We start from the raw sequence: 26,923 nt of genomic DNA, 5'->3' as shown, positions 1-26,923 counted from the left end.
ACAGAGTGCTGATTGGCGTGTTAGAATCCTTTAGCTAGACACAGAGCGCTGATTGGTGCATTTACAATCCTTTAGCTAGACGCAAAAGTTCTCCAAGGCCCTGCCCGACCCAGAAGCTCGAATGGCTTCACCTCTCAATAATGCTCACCAACTTGTTAACCATAACAAACAAACAAACCCACTGCGTGTTACCAATAAGTAATACTGTCACAAAACGTTATTTTACAAAGCAAAACCAGTTAGGGAGAAGGGTGGCACTGTTTTCCACCTTCGCTGGATTCCCCCATCTGCTCTGCTGCAGCCTTGGTGGAAGTGAGTGGAGACCCAGCTTCCCCCAGGTACGCGGCTGGATGAAGGAGTATTTGAGCAGCCTTTCTGATCATCATGGTCTTCCTGTTTGAACTACATGAACCCAGGCTGGGGGCGGTGAGCTAGCTACCTGGTGGAGCTGGATACTCATCAACCAGCCTTCTGCACCTGGTTGCACTGAAGGCCACGGACCCACCTCTCACTGTCAATGGATCTTCATCCACCTGGCGATGGTTCGACATCAGAACTTGGCCGTGTGGCCAAGTTCTGCTACGCCATCTCACCCGAAAAACCTCTGAATACCCACATATCAAAGGAAGCTATGAAGGTCTTGGTGGTGGATACAAGTGTCCAAAATTCTGCTCTCCACTTGAAAACGTAAATTTCACCAGCAACAAATAGTGTCATATGTTTTCCTTAAAGCGGTAGGCTGTGTTCAGGAGAATGAACAGCCACATACCAGTGGTCATTCTCCTGATCAAAAACGGGGCAGGAGGTTAAGGAAGATACCACATTCTGTTTGCTACTCTGGCCCTGGGGGAAGCGATTCTTGCAGGGAAGTGGTGTGCCTTGGTCTATGGCAGATGCACATCAGTGTCCTTCCCGGTTTTCTGATCCAGAATATTCGAGGGGTGTATACTCAAGGAGCAAGATTTAATGCAGTTCGTCACTGCTTTTCTGCTTTGTCAAAGGCATTCTTCAGTGAGACAGGCATCCTCCCAAGTGCACATTGTGGCGAAGGAATACCATGCCCCCATGCAGGCTGGGCACTGCTGCCTTGCAGGCTGGGGGTTGGTGGTCTGCATTTCCCTGTCTTCATACCATCCACCAATGTCAACACAAGGAGAAGGCTAACAGAGTCTCAGGGTTATCAAGAGAATCGTTCTGACCCCACAGACTCCCTGAAAGGGTCTTGGACCCCCCAGGGGTGCATGGACCACATTTTGAGACACACTGGTATAGACAGGGTGGGCAGTAGGGGTGTGTGGGCTGCCTGGGCAGGTGTCACTCACATGCACCATGGCTAGGATAGGACCCTGGACTGTGGCCCCTGCTGAGGCTCCCACAGAGACACTTCAGGCCAGTGCCAAAGGCCAGAGCAGGGCTGGGGTGGCATTGAAAACAGCCCCCCACAGGCTGGAACCCCCACAGGCTCGGCCATGGCGTGGAGCCACCAACACAGGGATGCTCACACATTCAGACACACATCTCTGGACACAACGCCTCCTGCTGGCACAGGGAAGAGACGTGGGTCTGCTGTGCCTAGGATTCAGCCCTGATGGTGGCCCTGCACCCCCGCCCCCTGGCACCACGACCTACTCGATCATGGACAGTGCCATCTTCCGCATGGTCCCTTTGTCGAAGCTGCTGGCGCACAGTGAGGGTGAGGCCATCTTCAGCAAGCTGTGGGACTGGGCACTCCTCTCCAGCATGGCCTGTGAGAGCTCGATGGAGAAGTTGCACACACACACGTTGGACTCAAAGTTCGTCTCAGTGCTGCACGGAGTGCCCCGGTCTGTGTTTCCCAGCACATCCTCGAGCCCACTTTCCACATGGCCAAGGCTGCCCTTCACCAACGGGGAGTCCCCCTTCAGAGAGCTGCTCCTGTGGTCCACGGACTCCCCAGGCTGCCCAGTGTCCTGGGAGTGGCCGCCCTCCTGGCTGCCCAAGATGTGTGGCAGTGGTGGTGGTGTTGGCGGTGGCCTCAGCTCACAGCTACCCTGGAAAGGCACGTTCACCTCATGGTACAGAGACTCCAGGTTTGTGTCCATGAATGATGATGAAAGGATTGGAACAACTGGGAATTTTGGAGGTTCCTTTGGAAACAACCAAAAAAGTGTCATTAGAAGAAATTGGGGGTGACAACCTCATTCTAGTACCTTCTTCAGCAAGGACCAATGCTCGTGGCCTAGAGCTGTCTTCAAAGCACCTAGGCTGAAAAGACCAGGACAGCTTTTCCCAAACCCTCAAAGAGGAAAAAAAAAAAACCCTGTGAAGGTATCGCACAGAAGCCTGCACCTGACCAGGCCACACCCCGGGCTGCATGGCCCTATACATGGCTGCTGAGCTCACAAAATGTGGCCCATCCACACCCAGGTGCTTAGGAGTGAAGGAGAGGTTGGAAAACGAAGGCAAATACCTTAATGATGCTGCTTATATTGATCATACACCAACATGATTGGATTTTGAATACATTAGGCTAAATTATATTATTAAAATTAATTCCACCTGTTTTACTTTTTCATGTGGCTACTTCCCAAATTTTAATTACATGTTTTATTTCTGTCACACGGCACTGCCCTTGATCTGCTTGTGTTTTGAGCCATGGTTTCCAAAGTGTGGCCCCTGGACCAGAGGTATCGGTGAAACCAGCCCAAGAGTCCCACAGATAGTTGTTTTTGGATAAACATAGAAATCGACTCTTCTGTTAAAGTTTGAAACTCGTATTTGTTTTATCTGAGTTCCTTCCTCAGGAAAGGACCTTCAGGAAGCATCAGAGAGCTGAAACCCACCAGATCACCACACCAGATGTCTCCTTGCCTTGTCCTAGTTCCTGTTTTCTTACACATTGTTACATTTCTCTCCTGCTACATAAACTCCTGGTGTTAGCCAGTCAGGGAGATGGACTTGAGACTGAGCTCCCATCTGCCTGGCTGCAGCACCCGATTAAAGCCTTCTTCCTTGGCAATACTTGGCATCTCAGTGATTGGCTTTCTGTGCAGCGAGCAGCAGGACTGAGACTGAACCCCTGGTGTTTCAGTAACATTGGTACTGCCAGGAAACTGTTAGGCATGCAGATTCTCAGCCCCATCTTGGTGGCGTTGTCATGGATGCCCACTCTCCCTCCACAGTACCTGTTTCCTGCACAGTGCTGGCAGGGCAGGTCTCAGGGCCCCAGGCTGCTATGCAAGTGATGCATAAAGAATACACATCACTTGGCAACTGTGGTGGAGCTCAGGGTCCCTTAAGGGATACCCAGGCTCTATCTCTCTTGCCCACTCCCTGCCTTATCTTGTAACTCACCCTGTACAAGCCTGGTGCACACAGGAGGACGGAGGAGGCTCGGTGGACACTTAGAGAGACAGAGAAGACAATGGGGGACAGTTGGTGGTACGGTGACCAACGGGGGCTGACCTGGGGCTCGGGCATGGTCCATTCAGCAACATTGGGCTTGAAGGACTGGGCAGGGTAGTAGACGAGGAAACACATGCTGAGTGCCGTGAGACCCTCATCTGAGCACTTGTTCACGTCGGCCCCACAGTCCAGGAGAAGGTTGACAATGTCATTGTGGCAGTGAGTCTGGAGGGAGGTGAGGCGGGACTCAGGAGGATGCACCTGGGAAGGGTCACTGGGCGTCCTGATGCCCTCATGAGGCCACCCCATGGCAGGGCAGGAACCGGTGCTCATTCGGGAGCTTAGCAAAGGGACAAGTGTGGGACAAAGGAATGGAATGGGCACTCTGCCCCAAACCCTTCTCCACAGGACCATGAGTGCCACGCTCAGCTGAGGGGGTTTCTGCTGAACGGTGAGGTGGAGGTGTGGACACATCAGTATCCCCATGTACCTCAGCTCTGCTCCTGCAGAGGGGCCCACAGAGGGCCACCCACGTGTGTGACCCTCACAGCTAAGCTCCTGCGGGCACCAGCCAGGAGGGTGGGGGGCTTACAGCAGCCGCAGCGAGCACAGTGTAGCCTTTTGCGTCTGCCACGTCAGCACTGGCAAAGTTGTCCTTCAGGATCCCACAAATCCAGTCGTGGTTCCCTTCCTCAGCCTTTAGGATCATCTCCGTGGAAAGCCGCTCTTTGGGCCCACAGAGTGCAAAGCCGCTGCGCTTCCCCTGCAGGATGGCGCCCATGTTCCAGCTGGTGTGAGCCGGCTTGTTCCTGGCAACACAACAACTTTCAGTGGTCCTAGACCAGGTTCTGCACCTCCCATGAGAAAGGGTCCAGCTGGGCCACCTCCCTCCAATGCCTCCCCTTCTTGTGGCTGAGCCCCCCACTGTTCACTCCTCAGGCATCCTGAGTGCTGGCAGCTGCACCCCCAGCTGCTCATGATCCACTAGGTTGCACATGGTGGTGTGGACATGCCACTTGGATGTCAAGATGCTTGGGCTACATGTCTGTCCCAGCAGGAATGTGCTGGCTGCGAGTACACCCATGCATCTCTCATTCATCTGGGTCACTGGGTGTTTGCTAAGAAATGGGCTATAACAGCAAAGGTGCTGGGTAGGAAGGAGGCCAACATACATGTGGGTCCAGTCTCAGTACCAACACCCACATTCCACCCTCTGCTCGTACACTTTTGTCTGAGTAGACAACACGCACATCTCATGGCTTACTCACCACACAGCACTGATGCCTCCTGGTGTGTACACAACCCCTTTTCACAATAGAGAACCTGTGCATTACAGTTGCTTCTGTACCTAACAGTCTTCTGCCTGCACAATGCTGGTAGGGCAGGTCTCGGGGCCCCAGGCCGCTATGCAAGTGACGAGTAAAGAACACGTATCACTTGGCATCTGTAGTGGAGCTCAGGGTCTCTTAGGGGATGCCCAGGCCCTATCTTTCTTGCCCACTCCCTGCCTTATCTTGTAACTCACCCTGTACAAGCTTGGTCCACACAGGAGGACCAGTTGTAATTGTCAACAATTACAATTACAGTTGATGTTTGCATGATGGATGGATGGATGGTTGGGTAGGTGGATGTATGTTGCATGAGTGAATTGATGGATGAATGGGTGGGTGGATGAATGGACAGGTGGGTGGGAAGATGGATGAATGGGTAGGTGGGAGGGTGGATGGATGGGCGGATGGATGAATAGATGGATGAGTGGGTGGGTGGATGAATGGGTGCTGCATTGGTGGATTGATAGATGAATGGATGGGTGGGTAGGTGGATGCATGAATAGATTGATGGATGGATAGATGGGTAGGTGAGTGGATGAATGGGTAGGTAGGTGGGTAGATGAATGGATGGTTGGATGAATGGATGTTGCATGGGTGGACTGATGAATGAATGGATGGGTGGGTGGGTGGATGAATGGGTAGGTAGATGGGTAGATGAATGGGTGGCTAGATGAATGGATGCTCCATGGGTGGACTGATGGATGAAGGGGTGGGTGGGTGGATGAATATTGCATGAGTATACTGATGGATGAATGGATGGAAAGGTGGGCGAGTGGGTGAATTAACGGGTAGGTGGGTGGGTAGACAAATGGATGGCTGGATGAATGGATGTTGCGAGGGTGAATTGATGGATGACTGGACCAGTAGGTGGGTGGACAAATGGGTAGGTGGGTGGGTAGATGAATGGATGGCTGTATGAATGGATATTGCATGCATGAATTGATGGATGAATGGATGGGTAAGTGGGTGGATGAATGGGTAGGTGTGTGGGTGGATTGATAAGATGAATGGATGGGTGGGTGGGGGAATGGGTAGGTGGGTGGATAGATGGATGGATGGCTGGATGAATGGATGTTGCAAGGGTGGATTGATGGATGACTGAATGGGTGGGTGGGTGGATGAATGGGCAGGTGGGTGGGTTGATGAATGGATGGCTGGATGAATGGATATTGCATGCATGAACTGATGGATGAATGGATGGGTGGGTGGGTAGATGAATGGGTAGGTGTGTGGGTAGATGAACAGATGCTTGAATGAATGGATGTTGCATGGGTGGACTGGATGGTAGGTGGGTGGGTGATTGGGTGGGTGGATGGATTGATGAATGAAAAAGCAGCCACTTATTCTCAGAAAATATGCATTCTGAAAGTTTAGTGACATCTGAGGTCAATATTTAGGAAAGGAATTAAAGTGTTCTTGAATATTTTAACTTCTAAAAATTAAACACTTCGGCCGGGCACAGTGGCTCACACCTATAATTCCAACACTTTGGGAGGCCAAGGAGGGTGGACCATGAGGTTAGGAGTTCAAGACCAGCCTGGCCAATATGGTGAAAGCCCAGCTCTACTAAAAATACAAAAATTACCTGGGTGTGGCGGCGGGCGCCTGTAATCCCAGCTACTCGGGAGGCTGAGGCAAAGAACTGCTTGAACCCGGGAGGCGGAGGTTGCAGTGAACCAAGATTGCACCACTGCACTCCAGCCTGGGTGACAGAGTGAGACTCTGTGCCTCCCCCACCAAAAAAATTAAACACTTTTCCTTAGGTGGTGGCTGACTTTCCTGGGGCACTGGGTAGGGTAGGAGGGTTTTTGGAAGACCAACAGAGCAGAGCATCTTTTCATGCCATCCTTGGACAAGTCGAAGGCCTGGCTGGGCCCCAACACCACTACTGCCCTGTGCTCCCACCCTTGGCTCTCAGGCAGATCCCTTACCACCACATAACAGTAACAACAAACCCTGCTCTCCATGTCAACCCTGAGAGGAGACTTGGCCCATGGAACACCTAGGCACCGATGCAATCGTGGGGGCAGGACACTAGCTACGGCCTGCACAAGGGGAAATGCACAGGGCCCAGGGCCAGAACTCACCCGCAGCTCCATGGACTCAGGAGCTTCTCCCCAGCCACATCTGCCCCAGGTTCCACACCAGCCTCGGGACTCCCCTGGCTGCATGTTCACCAATCCACCTCCTGATCATTCCTGTCCCCAATGTCCCCAAGAGTGGGCAGGTGGGATCCTGAGACCCTCATTCCCCTGCACAGACGTCCAGGGCCCCAGGGCCCAGCCTGCCTCCCAGCTCGAGCCAGCAGGGACTTTCCCTCCCTTCATTATGGCCCACATCAGTCACTTAATGGGAGGAGCATGTTTAGGTCACCCTGAGGGAGCACCCTCAGTGGCAGCTGGCTCGGGGCCTCAGGAACCTGCCTAGGGACAGCCTGTACAGTGCGGGGCCCTGGGGGAGGAGCGGCAGCAGACTGGTCACCTGAACTTGTAAGTTTGCTTCTGGATTTTGATCAACAAAGGGGTCTCATTGATTATGAACCAGGGTTCTCCATCGTCAACGAATGGAGGAATTTCATTGAGGAAGATGCAGGTGTCCAGCTCTTTGCGGAAGGAGCTTGTCATGGGCAGGTGGTCACAGTCAGTTGAGTAGACATACGTTTCCGGAGGCAGCATTAGGTTGTCATTCAGAAGAAACCGCTTATACTCATAGAAAAAGGGGTCCTGTTCCTCCTGCAGTCCCCACTCTGTTTTCTCCTCTTCTGAGAGGCTGATCCTGGCAGGGCTGTAGGTGAGGAAGCCAGAGAACTCAGGGTAGCTGAGGAGGGAGAAGCCAGTGGGGATCTGGGTGCAGAGCTTGATGAGTTGCTCCCGGAACCACAGCCCCACGTCCTGGCTGCCGTCGGGGTAGGTCTCAACGCCTGGTCCAAACCGCTGGTCTGCTTTGTACAGCCCCTGCCAAGGAAGCGCAATAGGCCGAGGAGAGATGGCACGACCCAGCTGCACGCTGTGATCAGGCTTGTAACGTCAAAAGAAATCCCAAAAAGAAAACTTTCCCAAGAAATGCATGCATTCACCCAGTAAACATCTCTGGAGGTTTAGGCTGTGCTGCCCAGGGACCGAGGTGGACCAGCTCTCCCGAGGGACAGGAAGGAGGGCACTCTGGAGAGCACATGGAGGGGCAAGGGGGCGGCCAGGGAGGTCTCAGTGGCCTCTGAGGTGAGGACATGATGGAGGTCTCATGGTGAAAGCATGTCAGAGACACCAGGTGTGGGTTCAATTCAGGGAACCCAGCCCAAACACCCCAACATGAGGGGGCAGCAGTGGGTGGGGACAAAATGTGCAGGCAGCAGGTCCGGTATGATCCAAGAAGTGGCAGGAAAAGGAGGAAGAGACAGAGGAAACGAAGAGGAGGAAGGAGGGAAGAGCAGGAGAGGAGGCCAAAGGGAAGAGGGGAGGAGGGGAGGAGGAAAGGGAAGGAGAAAGAGGGGGACAGAGGAAGAAGGGGAGCCAATCCTCGCTTCCGGGAACCCAGCATCTCCCAGGCCTTTGCATGTGGGCAGTGGAGACCACAGTGCAGGAGAGGAAGAAGGCATCCAGGAGGGCCTCACAAAACAACCAGTGAGGGGCCACTGCCAGGTGCCCAGGGCAGGGAGCACCGTCAGGGGCCTGCTGCCCAGGGGAGGCGCATCTTCCTGAGATGGCATTGAAAGATACCTGGAGGGCACAGTGGGCAGAGGAGACAGCACAGGAAAAGGCACTGAGGCCTGCAACAGTGGGTGGCAGGGATGCTTCCCTCCCCGGGGCCCGCATTTTCATCTATGAAACAGGAACACTCCTATCTCAGAGGTCTCCACCTGATATAGTTTGGATCCGTGTCCCCACCCAAATCTCATGCCAAATTGTAATACCCAGTGTTGCCGGTGGGGCCTGGTGGGAGGTGACTGTATCACAGGGGTGGATCCTTCATGAATGGTTTAGCCCCATCCCCTCGGTGCTGCCCTCAAGATAGGGTATTCTCGCGAGATCCGCTTGTTTTAAAAACATGTGCATCTCCTCTCCTACTTGCTTCTGCTCCCACCACATGATGTGCCTACTCCCCGTTCACCTTCAACCATCCCTGGAAGCTTCCTGCAGCCATCCCAGCCACGCTTCCTGTACAGCCTGAGGAACCATCAGCCAATTACACTTCTTTTCTTTATAAATTACCCAGCCTCGGGTATTTCTTTGCAGCAATGTGAGAATGGCCTAATACACCACCCGTACAACACACCTGCCTGAGCATCTCCAGCTGCAACCCCAGGCTGGGCGCTTGGGGATGTGCAGCTTCATGAGGCCCCTGCCCACAAGCAGCTTGCAGCCCGGAAGAGGAGGCAGAAAACGAAATGAAGGAAAGCGTGCTCGGGCTAGCTTTGCTTTGCAAGGGAGTTGGGCAGTGGGACTGTTTCCAGAAGAGCCTTTGAGGTGACTCAGTGGGGTGGGGGTGGAGAGAAGTGACAGGTGAGGTGGGGCCACGGGCAGGTACCAGGCAGGTCTGGAGGGCCTGGTGGGCACAGCAAGGGGGCTGCACATTCACCCCAGGAGCTTCAGAGAGCCCCCTGAGGAGGCATAAGTCACTAGATCAGATGGGCCAGGAAAAACTTGGGGGTAGAGCAAGAAAAGGGGGCCATGGGCAAGGAGGCAGTAGCAAGAAAACAGCCCCCATGATTAGTGTTGAGGTCAAGGGGGCTACAACCCAGACCCAGTGGTTCTGCTTCTGGGACGCCTCGCCTCCTCCGGTGGTCCTGTGATCTCACCCTGCCTCCATTTGCTTTGTGATATTTTATTACCTTGTGAAGTGTGTGATCTCTGTGACCCACACCCTATTCGTGCCCTCCCTCGCCTTTTGAAAATCGCTCATAAAAACTTGCTGGTTTTACAGCTCGGGGAACATCACGGATCCTGCCGACATGTGATGTCTCCCCCAGACACCCAGCTTTAAATTTCTCTCTCTTGTGCTCTTTCCCTTTATTTCTCAACCCAGCCGAGACACTTAGGAAATAGAAAAGAACCCATGTTGAACACTGGGAGCAGGTTCTCCCGATATCTCACGGCAGCCTGAGGAATGTGAGGTTGGCTAAAGTGATGAGGCCCAGAGACACCAGCAAGAGGCCTCGGTCAGGCCCCCACCCTGACCCTGCAGCCAAGCCCAGGGTAATTGTTTCAAGGCATTTTGTTTTTCCTTTCTTTACCTATAGTTTCCAGATTTGCTGATAAGTTACCCAAAATGTTATCACAAGTTCCACAATGTGACCCTCACCTATTGTCTTCATGTATGTAGGATTTCTGATACAAAAAACAATATCCAGTCAATAGCTCCTGTGATTTTAATGAACCAATGTAAATTCTTGGTAGATAACCTAAGAACTTCCCCTTCTTTTTTCCTTTAAAACTTCACTTGTAACTGCTGCTAATTGGAGCATGTATTCAGGGCAACTTTAATTTATTTCTCTCTGGCTGCAGTCCTCAAACCTTGCAGTCCTCGAAACTCTACTTACATTAAATCTTGCCTCAGTCTCTTCCTTTAAGCTGACAACAGCCACTTGGTTAAGCAGTCACCACATGACCCCACAGTCCCACTCCCAAGTATCTACCCAAGCGACACGGAGACCTATGCTTCATGTTGACATGTACAGAAATGACTGAATGTGTATGTCTATAATGGTGTTAAACCAAGTTCAGCCTAAACTTGCCTCCTTACATATTTCAGTTTGGTGGAAAGGTTTTTCTGTACATCATGAACTATAACAAGAGGAGGTGTAAACTGACCACAGCCCACACCCGCACCAATCACTGAGTTTTGGCCAATCAAATGTAGCCACTGTTCAAACCACGTTCAAATAAGGCAAACACTGAGCTGCAACCAATCCAGTTGTTTCTGTACCTCACTTTTGTTTTCTGTATTTCACCTTCCTCTTGCTGTCTATACATTTTCTTCCACCATGTGGCTGTGCTGGAGTCTCTGAATCTGCTGTCATTCTGGGGGCTGCCCGATTCATGAATCGTTCATTGCTCAATTAAACTCCTTTAAATTTAATTTGGCTTAAGTTTTTAACAATGGGATTATTCATAATTGCCAAACACTGGAAACAACTCAAATGTCCTTCATCAGAAGAATAAACCACGGTAGCTCCACACAATGAAAATGTGTTAAGCAATAAAAAGGAACAAACTCCTGGAACAAAGAGATGAATCTCAAATGCATGATGCTAAATGTCAGACGCCAGACTCAAAAGGCTGCACATTGTGTGATTTCACTGCAAACAAAAAATAAGATCCCAAACCCCTTGAACAGACTGACTGGACCCCCTCTTGGCCAAGGGGACCCCAGAAAAACCTGAAAAACTGCGTGCTTGGCCATAGCAGGAAGGAAAGTCACACATACCTTGCTATAACCCCTCCCTTTTGGAGTTTAGACACAACTGACCAGCACTAATGTTAAAACAGAGACAAGAAGGCTGACAAAACAGACGCTTTGTGGCAATAAGATACTCAATTACAAACAGAACCTAAGGCCAAGCATGGCAAGGCCACTGTTGTGAGAAGTCAGGGACCCTGAACAGAGGGACCAGCTGAAGTCGCGGCAGAAGAACATAAATTGTGAAGATTTCATGGACATTTATTAGTTCCCCAAATTAATACTTTTATAATTTCTTACGCCTGTCTTTACTGCAATCTCTGAACATAAACTGTGAAGATTTCACGGACACTTATCACTTCCCCAATCAATACCCTTGTGATTTCCTATGCCTGTCTTGTCTTTAATCTCTTAATCCCGTCATCTTCATAAGCTGAGGAGGATGAATGTCGCCTCAGGACCCTGTGATGATTGCATTAACTGCACAAATTGTTTGTAGAGTATATGTGTTTGAACAATATGAAATCTGGGCATCTTGAAAAAAGAACAGGATAACAGCGATGTTCAGGGAACAAGGGAGGTAACCTTGAACTGACTGCCGGTGAGCCGGATGGAACAGAGTCATATTTCTCTTCTTTCAAATGCAAATAGGAAAAATATCGCTGAATTCTTTTCCTCAGCAAGGAACATCCCTGAGAAAGAGAATGCACCTGGAGAGTAGGTCTATAGACAGCCCCCTTAAGGTGACCGCCTTTTACGGTTGAAGCTGAAGGGATGAAATAAGCCCCGGTCTCCTGTAGTGTTCCCAGGCTTATTAGGATGAGGAAATTCCTACCTAATAAATTCTGGTCAGACAGGTTGTCTGCTCTCAAACTCTGTCTCCTGATAAGATGTTATCAATAACAATGAGTGTCTGAAACTTCATTAGCAATTTTAATTTCACCCCATCCTTTGCTTTGTGGTATTTTATTACCTTGTAAAGTATGTGATCTCTGTGACCCACACCCTATTTGTGCACTCCCTCCCCTTTTGAAAATTGCTAATAAAAACTTGCTGGTTTTCACATGTGATGTCTCCCCCAGACACTCAGCTTTAAAATTTCTGTCTCTTGTACTCTTTCCCTTTATTTCTCAAACCAGCCAAGATGCTTAGGGAATAGAAAAGAACCCATGATAAATATCGGTGGTGGGGTTTTCCCCAATAGGCCACACCTGCAGACCATCAATCTTGCTATGCAGCATCCTTAACTTAAAACATTCCCTTGTGCTGACTCCAAGTTTTAGATAGAGCCTTTAACCAACTGCAAATTACAGAGTCCCTGAATCCACCTATAACCTGTAAGCCTCCTCTTCCAGACATCCCACCTTTTTGGACCTAACCAATGTATGTTTTCCATATATTGATTTAGGTCTTTGCTGTAGTTCTTCTCTCCCTTAAACATATAAGACTGATCTGACTGCCTCAGGCACACTTTGTCAGCACTCCTTGAGATTGTGTTTCCCTGAGCCACGGTCATCAAACTGACCCAACAGTCCCACAGGCAGTTTTTAGGATAAACACAGAAATTGACCCTTCCGGTCTTAAAGCTTGAAACTTTATGTGCTTCTTTCCTCAGGAAAGGAACCCCCGACCTCTCAAAAAGCATCAAAGAACTGAAACTCACCAGATCACTCCAGGCCCTCTTTCACCACGATTGCTTCCTTACCCCTCCTGAGTTCCTGTTTTCTTATCCGTTGTTACATTTCTTCCCTGCTATCTAAACCCCTAGTTCTAGTCAGTCATGGAGATGGATTTGAGACTGAGCCCCAGTCTCCTCGGCTGCAGCACCCGATTAAAGCCTTCTTCTTTTGCAATACTCCTGGTCTCAGTGACTGGCTTTCTGTGGGGTGAGCAGCAGGACCTAGACTGAACCTGTGGTGTTTTGGTAACAGATTTTGGTTCCCTGACAGGGAATGCATTGCTTGCGGATCAGCTGCTGAAGGCCTGAAGTCTCAGAAGCCCTCCTAAACAGACGCCAGCCCAATTCTGGCTGGAGGTGCGTACCTGTCTCTTTCTGGCCCCTCTGCTGCCAGCCCCAGAAGCATTCCTGACTGCCTCAGAAGCACTGTCTTTGAAATTCGACATCTGCATCAAGATAGGTGAGTGTCCTTTGTGGGCCCAAACAGCAGGATCTGCTCCTCTCAATTTGGGACATTTTTAAAGGACATTCCATTTGTGGTTCAACAAGCCCAACTGACCAAGAGAGGAAAGCACCACAACTGTTTCAGTATGGACACTCCTGGGAGCTTGTTTGTAACTGTGTGTTGTGTGTGTGTCTGGGAAAGTGAGTATCTTTTGTGAGTGCCAGACAGCAGGATCAGCTCTTCTTAATTTGGGAAATTCCAAAGGAATTTTTGTTTGCACGGTGACCAAGCCCAATTGATGAAGAGAGGAAGCACCCCGACTGTTTCAGGTGGGACACTCTTGGGGCTTCTTTCTTGCTGCAGCAGTTGGATTGTCTTTTGGTGATTGTTTGTGTGTCATAGGAAATTAAAATTCAGAAAACTGATAATCTTTCGTAATACTGTTTGGCCCCAATATTCTTTGGAATTCAGAGTTTGCTGTTCAATGGGAAAGCAAGATTGAGTTCCGTGTGGCTTTTATGTTGCTTTTTCTTGAGACGGAGTCTTGCTCTGTCACCCAGAGTGGAGTGCAGTTGTGCCATCTCAGCTCACTGTAAGCTCCGCCTCCTGGGTTCATGCGATTCTCCTGCCTCAGCCTCCTGAGTAGCTGGGACTACAGGCGCCCGCCACCACACCCAGCAATTTTTTGTATTTTTAGTAGAGATGGGGTTTCACCATGTTAGCCAGGATGGTCTCATAGTAGAGATGGGGTTTCACCATGTTAGCCAGGATGGTCTCATAGTAGAGATGGGGTTTCACCATGTTAGCCAGGATGGTCTCAATCTCCTGTCCTCGTGATCCACCCGCCTCCACCTCCCAGAGTGCTGGGATTACAGGCATGAGCCACCACACTGGACCTAAGCAGGACTGGGCCGGATTAGTCTGTTTCAGGTGATGTTCTTCTGGGTTGCTGTTTGGCCCAAGTGCTCTTTGGAGTCTGGGGAGGTATGGCCTTTAAAAATCAAACTGCTGACCAGGCACAGTGGCTCACGCCTGTAACCCCAGCACTTTGGGAGGCCAAGGTGGGTGAATCACCTGAGGTCAGGAGTTCGAGACCAGCCTGGCCAACATGGAGAAACCCCACCTACTAAAAATACAAAAATTAGGTGGGCGTAGTGGCATTCACCTGTAATCTCAGCTACTCAGGAGGCTGAGGCAGGAGAATTGCTGGAACCCAGGGGCAGAGGCTGCAGTGAGCCAAAATTGTGCCACTGCACTCCAGCCTGGGTGACAGCAAGACTCCACCTCAGAAGGAAAAAAAAAAAGGGCCAGGCACAGTGGCTTATGCCTGTAATCCCAGCACTTTGTGAAGTCAAGGTAGGTGGATTACAAGGTCAGGAGTTCAAGACTAGCCTGGCCAAGATGGCAAAACCCCATCTCTACTAAAAATACAAAAATTAGCTGGGCGTGGTGGCAGGCACCTGTAATCTCAGCAACTCTGGAGGCCGAGGCAGAGAATTGTTTGAACCTGGGAGGTGGAGGCTGCAGTGAGCTGATATCATGCCACTGCACTCCAGCCTGGGCAACAGAGCAAGACTCCATCTCAAAAAAAAAAAAAAAAACTGCCATGGAAACTGCTTTACCCAAAATTTTGGTCCACAGCCTTCACTGGATTACCTATTGAGGCTAACAAAGTTCAGCCATGTAAACAAATTTGTAGACCGGTGAGTTTGTATTGCTATCTCATGGCTAGAGTTCAAAGGTAAAAACTATTGAATCTGTGTCTGTGTGTAGGTATGTGTGTGTGTGTGTACATGTCTAGATGTGTTTATATATATACATTTATTATATGTTGAGTCTACCAAGTTGGTTTATAAAAAAAAAAGAGCACTCATAAATTAAGTCCAAGCAATTTTCAACTCATAATTTACCTATATTTATTTAGGTAAATTATTTACTTAGTTTTCCATTTCATTAATTAAGTAAATAAGTCCAAGCAGTTTTCACAAGACTTAAGTAAATCTTCACTAAACAAACTGGCTTTGAAATTATAGGTAAAATAGGCTGGGTCCAGTGGCTCACGCCTGTAATCCCAGCACTTTGGGAGGCCGAGATGGGCGGATCACAAGGTCAGGAGATCAAGACCATCCTAGCTAACACAGTGAAACCCTGTCTCTACTAAAAATACAAAAAAAAAAAAAAAAAAAATTAGCCGGGGGTGGTGGCGAGTGCCTGTAGTCCCAGCTACTCAGGATGCTGAGGCAGGAGAATGGTATGAACCCAGGAGGCGGAGTTTGCAGTGAGCCGAGATTGTGCCACTGCACTCCAGTCTGGGCGATAGACTGAGACTGTCTCAAAAAAAAAAAAAAAAGAAAAAAGAAAAAGAAAAGAAAAGAAATTACAGGTAAAATAAAAATAGAAGTATCTTCAGAATTGTCAGCATATATTTCTATCTGGGTTTTATATTTGTCTTTGCTAGATATTTCGAGATATCAGGGTTTGGCATAGAGGTTATAAAACTATAAACCCAGCCAAAACAAAATTATCTTTCTGTGAATTTTTTGATAAGTATGACTAATTTAATGTTGTTATTTTAATGAAAGCAGCTGAGTCTTCTCAGTTATTGGTGAAAATACCCATGTAGTTAACTTTAAGGTTCTTATTTAGATGAATACTTAATATTCACAGGTTATAAAATGGTTAACAAGGAAATAAATGATACATAAAAATCTAGATAAATTGCTAAAAATAAAATGTATTTATATACATTATGTAAGTGCTATAGTTGAACTTTTTGTGTAATTTAAAACCTTATAATTATTTTTGATGTTCATTAGATACCCAAGTCATTTCCAATTAAGAAGAGGTTATGGTATGGGGAAATATGTTTCTAAAAATTGTGGAACTATTATCTATAAAATGCTAATATCTGATAGTTTAGGATTTCTTGCTTCCTAGGGTTTCACTAAAATGTAAGGTTACTAAGAATAAAAATTATAGTTAATTATAATTCTGTATATAAAATATACCAAAGAAGATGTGCTCTTAGTGAGAAAAGAAGAATTTTGTCCAACTCAAAAGTTATCTAAAGGTTAATTCAAATTATAGACTTAAAAGGTTATTTATGAAACAAAGTAGAAAGGAACCAGTAAGTAGGGGAGAGAGATGTGAAGAAAGTTACGGATATGAAGATATATTTTTGTTAAGGAAGGTTATAAAGAAAAAATAATTTTTCACAAGAAAGAAATCTTGTATGGTAAATTTTTGTCCTAAAATGATTGGTTACTTAAAAAAGAAAAAAAATTTAGGAAAAACAAAGGCCAAGCATGTCACAGATGGTCTGTGTAAAGCATATGTAGTTTTTTCCTGTTTCTCTGTGTGTCTCTGCATATTCATATCTTCATGAATACGCAGCGAAAATAGAAAGTTGAAGAAGTTTAGATAGTAAAATATTATTTAAAACCTGATAGAACATTGGAGAAGTTTGGCTAATTAACATTGCTCAAAGTTAAAGGTCTTACTCTTGATGAAGTAAATTAAGAAATATTGCCATTAAATACATTAGTGGTTTAGTAATTTTTTTTTTTTTTGGGGGGGACAGAGTCTCACTCTGTTGCCCAGGCTGGAGTGCAGTAGCGCAATCTTAGCTCTCTGCAAGCTCTGCCTCCCGGGGTAATGCCATTCTCCTGCCTCATCCTCCCGGGTAGCTGGGACTACAGGTGCCTGCCACCACGCCCGGCTAATTTTTTGTATTTTTTTTAGTAGAGACGGGGTTTCACTGTGTTAGCCAGGATGGTCTCGATCTCCTGATCTTGTGAACTGCCCATCTTGGCCTCCCAACGTGCTGGGATTACAGGCATGAGCCATTGCACCCAGCCAGCAACTTTTCTTTTAGTAAGAGTTAAGCATGAAGCCAGATTTAACATGGAGCCAAATATCATGTAAATACCTACACTGCTTTGTTTCACACTGTATTTGCTCTTCTGCATAGATAGGTACTTACTGGTCATGTGCCTGAAGTGAATTTCTTAATAGCACAAAACATATAGCAGTGTTGGCAGCCTTAAAGACATTAATTTGTGTGCAAGGAACAAAATATTATGTGTTCTTTTAGGCTATGGGTAATACTGTAGCATCCAAGGTCAACTGATAACTGAGTAGGAGAAAGATCTGGGATTGGTTTCCTGTTTACTTGTTTTTGCTTTTGATTTTCAATTATTTGCTCTTTGTTCGCCTTCGGGTTTTACCTATATATACATATATATCATATATATAAAACCACTGATATTTTTTAGTTTTTTAATGGAAGGCTTTTATTTTGTTCTGTGAATAGTCACTTTATTTCTATGTATTTCCAACAAGTCATCATTTGTTCTATTTATTTAGAATTCCTAAGCTACCTTTGTCAAGCCTGCAAAAATTGATAGAGCACACCAGCCAATTAAAACGTGGTTGGTTTTGTTTACCTTGAATGATCTGGAGAAGACTTTGTTTTACAAGTTCTGAGCAGAAATAGTACATACACTGTTTTTGTTACTTGAAAAAATAGGTGAGAATAAAAATGTTTAAATGTTATTTATTTCCAAGGTCATTCAATTCAATCAATTTGAGTTGGTTTCCAATCTTTCCTTTAAGTAATGAGAAAAAAAAATTGTGATGTGGGTACAAAGTTTTAATGTTTAGGAAAGATTGGCCTTGTCCTTAAAGAAATTATATTAATTGGGATTTTTCTCAAACTAATTTAGTTGTGTTTTCCATTATTAAAACTAAGTGACATTCACTTGGATTAAGTAATGATAATTAAAAAGTGAGAGTTTCTAGTGATTTTTGATCCTAAGCCATTTATCACTGATGGGCCTTCATTTGTGTACTCACAAAGTACACAAAAGTGTTGCACTGATTTGAAGATTTTAGTGGTGCAAGTTACCTAATCAGTTGTCAGTACTGTATCTAGAAACCAATCTTGTAAATATGTGATGATATCCTTTTAAAATAGCTGAAAAGAAGTTATACAAAACTTTCAGAACCATATATTAAGATGGGTGTGCTTGTTCTTACTTTGTCACTGTTTTGTTATATAATATTTAAGTGAAAGGAGATAAAGAAAAGGAAATTAATATTGAATTTACAAAATTGATGTTTGTGTTTACCATCATTTTAACCCATTTCCCATTAAGGAAAAAAAAGTGCAGCTTGCTGCCAACACTCATTTAATTTTACATAAACATGCTCTTTGAGGGTGAAGTAAATCTGATTTTCAATGTAAAAGTAAAATTAAAAAACTCTTCTTGGGGTTATTTCTGAACAGAACTTGTCTCTAATCCTAATGTATATGATGTTACGTTAGGATTAGAGATAAGTATTCTTGGGGCAAACAGTAAATAGGTTAAATAATGGAAAGAAAAGTTAGTTGTCTTACTTTGGTAACCCTAACTCTTTAATACAGTGGTTTAAAGTACTGCAGGCAGTAACTCAGACACCAAATCACAGTGTTTTAATTTGTAACAGAGGGAATGAAAGGACTTTCTGCAGTATAAATATCCTATTGAGTAAACCTTATGCTATTAAGTTACAGGGCTTTGAATCCTGGGTCTGAAGAAGGCACCAACCTCTGCTACATCTTTAGTATTGACACCAGTTGAAGCCTCATCTTTAGACCCAGGAGGAGACAACCAAAATGAACTGCTTTCATGAGACACAGGGCCAGAAATCAAAACTGTTCAATCCCTCTAGGCCCAGGGACTATTGCAGAAGTGGTGGGTGCATGAGATTTTAAGGGCTGATTTTGAGAAGCAGTATTAGTTCAGAGTTTTTCTATAAATTAAACATTAGTATCAAAAGTACACTAATGCAAGACCAGTGTCTGGGCCCATGTGTCAGAATAACATGGTTTCCTTGGAGCACTGATCTGGTCTTTCATAGAAAATTGTAAAAGATTATAAAAAGTATACAGAAATCTTACCTTATGGTTAAACTGATTAAAATTAGATAGATTTGTTTATAAGGCTTTATTAAAATTAACTTTAACATTAATAATACACCATACAAAGGTAAAACATGGTTTTCTCTTTTGAAAATTTTTTCATGTAAGAGATGAGATTTTTGTTTACCTTTTGAGTAAAACTACAGAATAAAAAATAGAGGAAGAGAGGGAGACAGATTTAGTTAGTCTCATGCTGTGGTTTTTTGTTTTTGTTTTTGTTTTTTTTTTGAGACAGAGTCTCACTCTGTCACTCAGGATGGTGTGCAGTGACACAATCTCGGCTCACTGCAACCTCTGTCTCCCGGGTTCAAGTGATTCCTGTGCCTCAGCCTTATGAGTAGCTGGGATTACAGGCATGCGCCACTATGCCTAGCTAATTTTTGTATTTTTAGTAAAGACAGGGTTTCTCCAGGTTGGCCAGGCTGGTCTCAAACTCCTAACCTCAAGTGATCCACCCACCTTGGCATCCCAAAGTGCTGACATTATAGGTCATACTGTCTTTTGTTTAGGTCTTATTGTTCAGGAAACTGAGTATGCTATCAAAGAGAAAATGTTTTTGTATTATAATTGTGGCTAAATACCTGTTTTATAGTAACTTGCGATCCTATTTTGTGACATCAAGTGTCTTAAACCTTAAACAGGCTTTTCAGCAGCAAATTTTCAAGTTCTAAATTCAGTATTTTTGTTCTTAAATTAACTTTTCTTGGATATTAGGCTTCCTGAAGTCCAAGACAGACATATTAGGCTTATTTATTAGAATTACACAGGAAGCATTGTAAATTGTGAGGTAGTATTTAACTTTCTTTGGGTTATGTTTATATACATATGTTATTAATATGTGTTCCAGGATTTATGACATTCTTGAAATTCTAATATGTCTAAATATATGTTGTCAGTAATAGTTAATGATTATTATGTTATTATTATGTTAAATTGTTATATGACACAGAAATGAACAATTTCCTTGTCATCTGTGTCTTTGACTATGGCTGCCTTAAGACTTCTGTCATCCACAATTGTTGTTTTGCTTTGATCTTTCTCAAAAAAGTGACTTATAATCAGCTACCATCCAGGGCTTGCTTCTTTGGGAGAGTTCATGAAAAGGACTATTGAATTCAGGTTTCTAATAACTTTGGAGATTGTGCCATTGAATGACAGAGAAAACTTCCACTGCACTAATTGGAAGGCTGATGTGTTCATACACATTGCTAATCCAGTATATGATGGAGAGCAGGAGTTGATTGCATGGAGTGAGCTAATGGAAGACTGTAATACTTTTTATGTTTTTTTTTTTTTTTTGAAATATTGCTGATTCTTCTTTTGTCTTTCAGAGTCAGGATAATTTTTTCTTTTGAGCTATTTATAACCTTGAAATATACTTTAAGTGTACTGAGTATACATTTATAAACAAAATTTGAGTCATGTTTCTCTCTGTCTAATTTTTCCAGAATTTTTAAACTATTTGTGAATATTCTTAATTCATGGCAATGTGTTAGTTTGCATATGTTTAATAAGAATCTGTTTTATTTTATAATGGGATACAGTTGGAGGTTATTTTCCCAAGGCTTTGACTGAAATGGCCTTGTGAGAGGTTCCAGTGAAGCCAGTTCAGGATAGCCTATGTGAACCATGGTTCTTGCTGTACTTTGTGTGGGTAATCGGGGCACTAGAAAACTGATGCTTATTTTGCAAGTAGGTTGTCCTACTGTGATTTGTCTTTGAGGCAAGTGGGGGAATGGAAACAGAAAGATTGTCTTTTAGAAGAAAACTCTATATTAACCTTTGATTCCTACATGGTCACCCATGGTATGGAGCTGCCCACAACGCCTCTCCTCAGCATGAAGCAGCCAGAAAGATCCACGACCTGATTCCCCATTTGAGGAACTGATAAATAAAAAGGGGGACTGAAACCAGACCAGTAATCCTACAGAGAGTTGTTTTCCAGATAAACATAAAAATTGACCCTTCTGGTCTTAAAGCTTGAAACTTAAATTTGTTTTATCTGAGTTCCTTCCTCAGGAAGACCTTCAGGACTCTCAAAAAGTATCAAAGACCTGAAACGCAGTCTCAAAAAGTATCAATGAACTAAAACTCACCAGACCACGGCATTCAATGTGACTCCAGGCCCTTTGTTCACCATGATTGCTTCCTTGCCTATCCCAAGTTCCTGCTTTCTCACACATTATTACATTTTTTCCTTGCTATATAAACCCCTAGTTTTAGTCAGGGAGATGGATTTGAGATTGAGCTCCCATCTCTTCAGCTGCACCTGCCAATTACAGCCTTCTTCCTTGGCAATACTCATTGTCTCAGTGATTGGCTTTCTGTGCAGGAAGCAGAAAGACCTAGAGCAAACCCCTGGTGTTTCAGTAACAGCCACTCATATTGGCTCAGAATAAACCTCTCTAAAATAGTTTGCGGAGTTTGTTTTTTTCTGTTGACACCATTAATATGGCATTCTCTCAAGGGCAAAATTCTAGGCCAAAATAGATCAGCCACAGTTTGTTGGGAGGAGACATTTATGACAAAGGCCATGGCAATATTTTGGGGGTCATGGAACTTTTTATATCCTGACTGCAGTAGTAGTTTCACAACCCCACAACTGTCAAAACTTTCAGAACTATATATTAAAATGGGTGAATTTTACTGTAAATTATACTGTAATAAAAGGGGGAAAAGGCATCTGTATTTGAAAGACTAGGCGTGTTATCCATTTAAAAAGGCACATTTCAAACATTATGTGTACAGTGATCCAGTTTACCTATTTAAAAATAAACACGTGCATTTCTTAAATCTAAAGAATATATAATGATTTGCTAGTATCCCGCTGGGGAGTAAAATACAAGGAGGCTTTTATTTTCTATCTATACCCTTATTATTGGTACCATTTTAATCATTAAAAGTAAAAAAGTTGCTTGTAGTTAAATAAACTTCCCCAGGACCTAAATATCTTTTTGTCCAGTGGCCTAGACACACACAGCCGCTTTGCCCCCAACCAAGCACATGGCAGCCCCCTCACCTGGAAGAGCCGTGTCTTCATGTACATGGTGCCGTAGCCTTCCCGGTGGCTGAGGTAAAATGTGCCCGTGAAACTGGAGCCATCCGGCCACACGTAGGTACCCAGGCCATGGCAGTGGTCCCGGTAAAACTGCCCATGGTATGACTGTGAGATGGAGAAGTTGGTGAGAAATTGCTGCTCTTCCAGAACCTGACGGGATGCCCTTGAGGCCAAGCCACCATGCCTGGTTGGCAATGAAGGGGGACCACCCGGGGCTGTGGCAGAACTCAGGGGTGCCTGGCATGCAACTATTAAGAGTTGGCACCTGAAGCACCCAGAGGGATTACCAGGCAGTCAACCTGACAGCCAGGCTCCCTCTCTGTCTTCTCCTCAGGTGGGGGACTGTGGGGAGGCTTAAAACTGCCTAGACATCCTGAGTCAGGAGAGCACAGACCTGCCTTCTCCCTGGTGACCTTGACTTTAGGTTTGGGGGGTCCTGTCCCCACTCAGGAGCCCCATGCTGCTGAGCTCCCTGCTAGATTCACAGGTGACAGGCTGGCCCTGGAGGTTGGCTTTGGGCCCCGGTGGGCACAGGGCAGGACTCTGACTTATACTTCTTCATCACTGGTTGGACATGTGAGCTCCACAAACAACAGGGGTGAGTGTGTCAGAGACTACCCCTCTACCAAGGCCCCCGGAGGGAAACAGACTGTGACATTCATGACAAGGGCTTCCAGCCAGGAGACCCTCATGCTGAGTGCCAGGCATCACCTTTTTCTCAGAAACAGGATGGGCCTGGAGTGCACACACAGCCATCATGCTCACAGTCCACCCAGACGGAGTCACACACAGCCGTCATGCTCACAGTCCGCCCGTCATGCTCACAGTCCACCCAGACCTGACCCCGACGTGCAGGGCATGGCAGTTTTCACAGCTTAGTGTCCCTTCTCTTTCTTCTGACAACAGATACCCTCTCCCTACAGAGAGGATTCCCCAAGGGACCCAGCCCCAGAGCCTGGGCCAGGCCTGGCCATCCAGAAGATGCCTTACCCCTGCCCCACCCTTGATGGATTTGACCAGTTCATGCATCCCCAAGCCAGACCAGCATCCTGCTGGAGCCTTTCTCCTTCCCAGGGGTGTTTGATGCCACCCCCAGGAGCTGGGCAGATGGAACAAGGTCAGTCTTGGAACCCCCTTGTGGAAATGGAAAGAGAGAGGGCCTAGTTACATCATTAGAACCCTGGATCCAGGCAGGCCTGAGGCTACCTCACCCCTGCACTTTCCATTACAAGCGCCAACAGAGGCCTTTTCAGTTTCAGCTGCATTGAATGTGGGCTCAGGACCTAGGCTGGGGGTGCAAAACTTGTTCTCATTTTGTCTTTTAGAACATTGGCTGCCTTCTGCTTAAGCCTAGACATAGGCAGGTTCACCAAGGTAAACGTACGAGTTGCTATGGTAATTCGTAATTTTAAAATGTTTGCCCAGAATAAGAACTTACCTTCTTAAGTCACAGCTTCCCAAACCTCATCCTGCCGACCCCAGCAAACCATAGGTGTGATTCTGGAAGCTGGGAAAGATGCTTTTCTCTGGACATTTCTCAAGAAGGAAAAACTTTAGCCTAGCATCCTTCCTACTGATGGGCCTAAAAGTTCCTGTCCCATCACTCCTGGAAGGAGAAAGGCCAGCCACCAGAGGCTCTGGGGGAGGAGTCGGAGAAAGTGTGGAAGCAGTTACCTCGCCTGTGGGCCAAGAGAATTCGCCATATCCAAGCTTCATGTTCAGCCCAAACTCCCCTCGGTATATGCAGCCATCCTGCCACTCCTGCACACCCTGGACGAGCTGGATGTAGGCCTCCTTCAGGTCCTGCACCCTCAGCGGGCCCTCAGATTCCTCCTCTTCCTTCTCAGAGGATGCTGAAACATCCCTAAAAGGACAGGAGCAGAGGGAGGGAAGAGCGAGATGGCTGCAGTGCCTTCAGTGAGTGCTGAGCACAACCCCGAGCACAACTCAACATCTCATTTCATCCTGCAGCCCCGGGACAGATGCTGCTGCATCCCCACTCCACAGGAGAGAAAACCAAGGCACAGAGGGTACAGCGATGGCCCAAGGTCACAAAGGAAGTGGAATGCATACTAAGGCTGCCAACGGATAGGGGAGATGCTGCCAGGCCCGTCGGCCTGTCCAGCCCAGGCCTGCTGGCAGCATCTCCTGAGATCGACGGCCCTCTGTCCCACTCCAGCTGCCTGCAGGACATGAGTGCCCACAGCAGGGTCCTCATTCAAGAGCCAGCAGTGCCAGCCCCAAGCTGGACAGAAAGCAGACTGCCCATACATGTGGACCCATGGAAGGTCAGAAGGCATCTTGAGAGGCAGCCAGCTCATACTAGGATGGACAGGTGGATGGGTGGACAGATGGATGGATGCAGGGCTGGGGAGTATGCTGCAACACAGGGGAGCACAAACCAGGGTGGATTTGCCATAACTCACAGGGCGTCCACAGACGGATGGGGCATGTCAGGTCCCCCACAAATGGACAAGGTGTCTCAGACCACCACAGATGGACGGGGCGTCTCAGACCACCACAGACAGATGGGGCGTCTCAGATCACCAAAGACGTGGTGCCTCAGACTACCACAGACGGACAGCGCCTCAGACCACCACAGATGGACGGGGCATCTCAGACCACCACAGACAGACGGGGCGTCTCAGACCACCAAAGACGTGGTGCCTCAGACTACCACAGACGGACAGCACCTCAGACCACCACAGATGGATGGGGTGTCTCAGACCCCTACAGAAGGACAGGGCGTCCCAGACCAGCACAGGTGGACGGGGTGCCTCAGACCATAAAAGATGGATAGAGCATCTGAGACCCCCACAGATGGACGGGGCATCTCAACGGGCCTTCCGTTCTCAGCTGTGCAGGGCGAAAGTCCCTGGCCAAGGTGCCGGCAGTGTCCCTGCCTAGGGAGGGTCCTCTTCCTGGCCTGTGGAGCTGCCTTCTCATTGGCTCCCCATATGGTAGTGAGAGAGGATGGGGGAACTCTGGGCTCTTCCGCTTCTCAGAGGTACACTCATCCCATCATGGGCTCCATCCTCACCACTCCATCTAAACCCAGCCACCTCCCAAAGTCCATTGTTGGGAAAAGGGCTTGTGGGAAAAGGGTTTGTGGGGTGCCTGTATAAACTGGCCATGAAAATATGGGACAGTAAGTTGTGGAAAGCCACAAGAGGCCTCTGAGGAGGAAAGCCTCCTAATCGCCATCATGTTCCCATGCTCAGAGTGAGACCCGGTCTTTTATCTGTAAACATGGTGTTCAAGGAGAAAGACACTCCTTTGAAGCACTGGAATGTGGACAGACGTGCAGGCTCCTAGTTAAGCCCGCTCCCACTAGCTACTCTCCAGTAAGTTAAAGATATGTTGTTTGAGCACAAAGGAGATTCATTTAAACTGCTACTGCTATAGATTATGCGTATGACGCACTGCCACCCTTTCACTGTTTCACCCTGAACATCTGCTTCTCAGATCTAAGTGACTGTAGTCAATAAATAGTGTGGAGACCAGAGCTCTGAGCCTTTTGCAGCCTCCACTTTGCAACCGGCCCCCTGGCTCCCCACCTTTCAACTCTTAACCTGTCTCTTTTCAATCCTTTGTCTCCACCAGACTTTGGGTACCCTACGGGTGGCGTTGAGGCTGGTCCTCAATACCCATCACACTGGACCAGGGCTGGGACTGAGTTTTGGAAGCCCACACACAGGGACAAGCACGATGGGGTGACAGGGACCTCCTGGGATGCTGCAGTGAGGCTCCGGGGCAGCCCCTGGCTCAAAGCAGCCCTTGCTGTGAACGACAGAGCTGTGAAGATGGGGGCAACTCGGGAGCCCCAGCTCGTGAGGGAAACGTCCCCTCCCTCCACTAGGCGGCGACACGGGTGGCAGAGCGTGCAGGCAGGCAGGGCCAGGAGAAGGTTCCCATTACCATCTATCGTCGTTTTCCTCAGTGGCTGCTGCTACAGCGGTGAGGCTTTCGGATTTCTCCGGAAACTAGTTTCTCAGGGAGTAACACAGTTCAGCGATGTTTACTGCTTGCCTTAAGGAGAATCCCGGCTAACCCCAGGCCCCAGGTCAGGGTCGGACCTCCCTGCCAGAGAGTCCCCCGCACCTTGTGGCGAAGACCGCGTCATTCTTCAGGGGCCCCAGTTCCTCGGCAGCAGAGGTCTCGCCGCCCTTCCCCTCCAGCTGGCGTTGGAGGCTGGCAGCCCCGGAGACTGCGTCGTCTAAGCTAAAGGAGGCATGGCCCCCTTCCATGTCTGTGGTCTTCCAACCTGGAAGCAACGTCAGGACCGCACCTTTGCCCCCAGGGCTCCCGCCGGGAACTCGGAGAGCGCCCGAGGCCCCGCCCGCAGCCCCCGAGCCTCAGAGAACCCAAGACCCTCCCTGAACCGCGCCGGAGCCTGGGCCGTCACCCACTGGCCCCGGGCCACCATCCCTGGGAGTCCTCAGGGAGGCCAGTCGGAACCATGGGCAAACTTCGCCCGCGTCCCCAGGTGTCCCTGTCCCTTCGTGGGCGGGAATCACAGCAAGGGCGGTCGCGGTCACGCGGCCGGGCCAGGCCCGCGCCCACTATCGTCCAAGGAGCGCCGCTTACCGCGGGTCTCAGCCACGGGCCTCGGAAGCCAGCGCTCGAGGGTGGGCTCGGGAGACGCCGCGCCCACCTAACCCCGCACCCC

General features: G+C 47.5%; 1 protein-coding gene across 1 annotated transcript in view; it reads right to left on the bottom strand.

The window, feature by feature from the left end:
* The window catches only part of ANKMY1 (ankyrin repeat and MYND domain containing 1), a 69,176-nt gene that overhangs the window by 41,398 nt on the left and 855 nt on the right, over window positions 1-26,923 (bottom strand). Inside the window, exons 2-8 of the mRNA XM_011929575.1 lie at window positions 26,356-26,518; window positions 23,929-24,118; window positions 22,216-22,359; window positions 7,197-7,669; window positions 3,977-4,193; window positions 3,445-3,609; window positions 1,630-2,126 (exon numbers count right to left, since the gene is read on the bottom strand). Coding sequence (XP_011784965.1) covers window positions 1,630-2,126; window positions 3,445-3,609; window positions 3,977-4,193; window positions 7,197-7,669; window positions 22,216-22,359; window positions 23,929-24,118; window positions 26,356-26,518 — 1,849 coding nt within the window. The remainder of the gene's footprint in view (window positions 1-1,629; window positions 2,127-3,444; window positions 3,610-3,976; window positions 4,194-7,196; window positions 7,670-22,215; window positions 22,360-23,928; window positions 24,119-26,355; window positions 26,519-26,923) is intronic.

Source organism: Colobus angolensis, unplaced genomic scaffold, assembly GCF_000951035.1.
Source record: "Colobus angolensis palliatus isolate OR3802 unplaced genomic scaffold, Cang.pa_1.0 Scaffold82, whole genome shotgun sequence".
In the NCBI taxonomy this organism is placed as follows: Eukaryota; Metazoa; Chordata; class Mammalia; order Primates; family Cercopithecidae; genus Colobus; species Colobus angolensis.
This window is presented reverse-complemented; position numbering and strand designations above follow the sequence as displayed.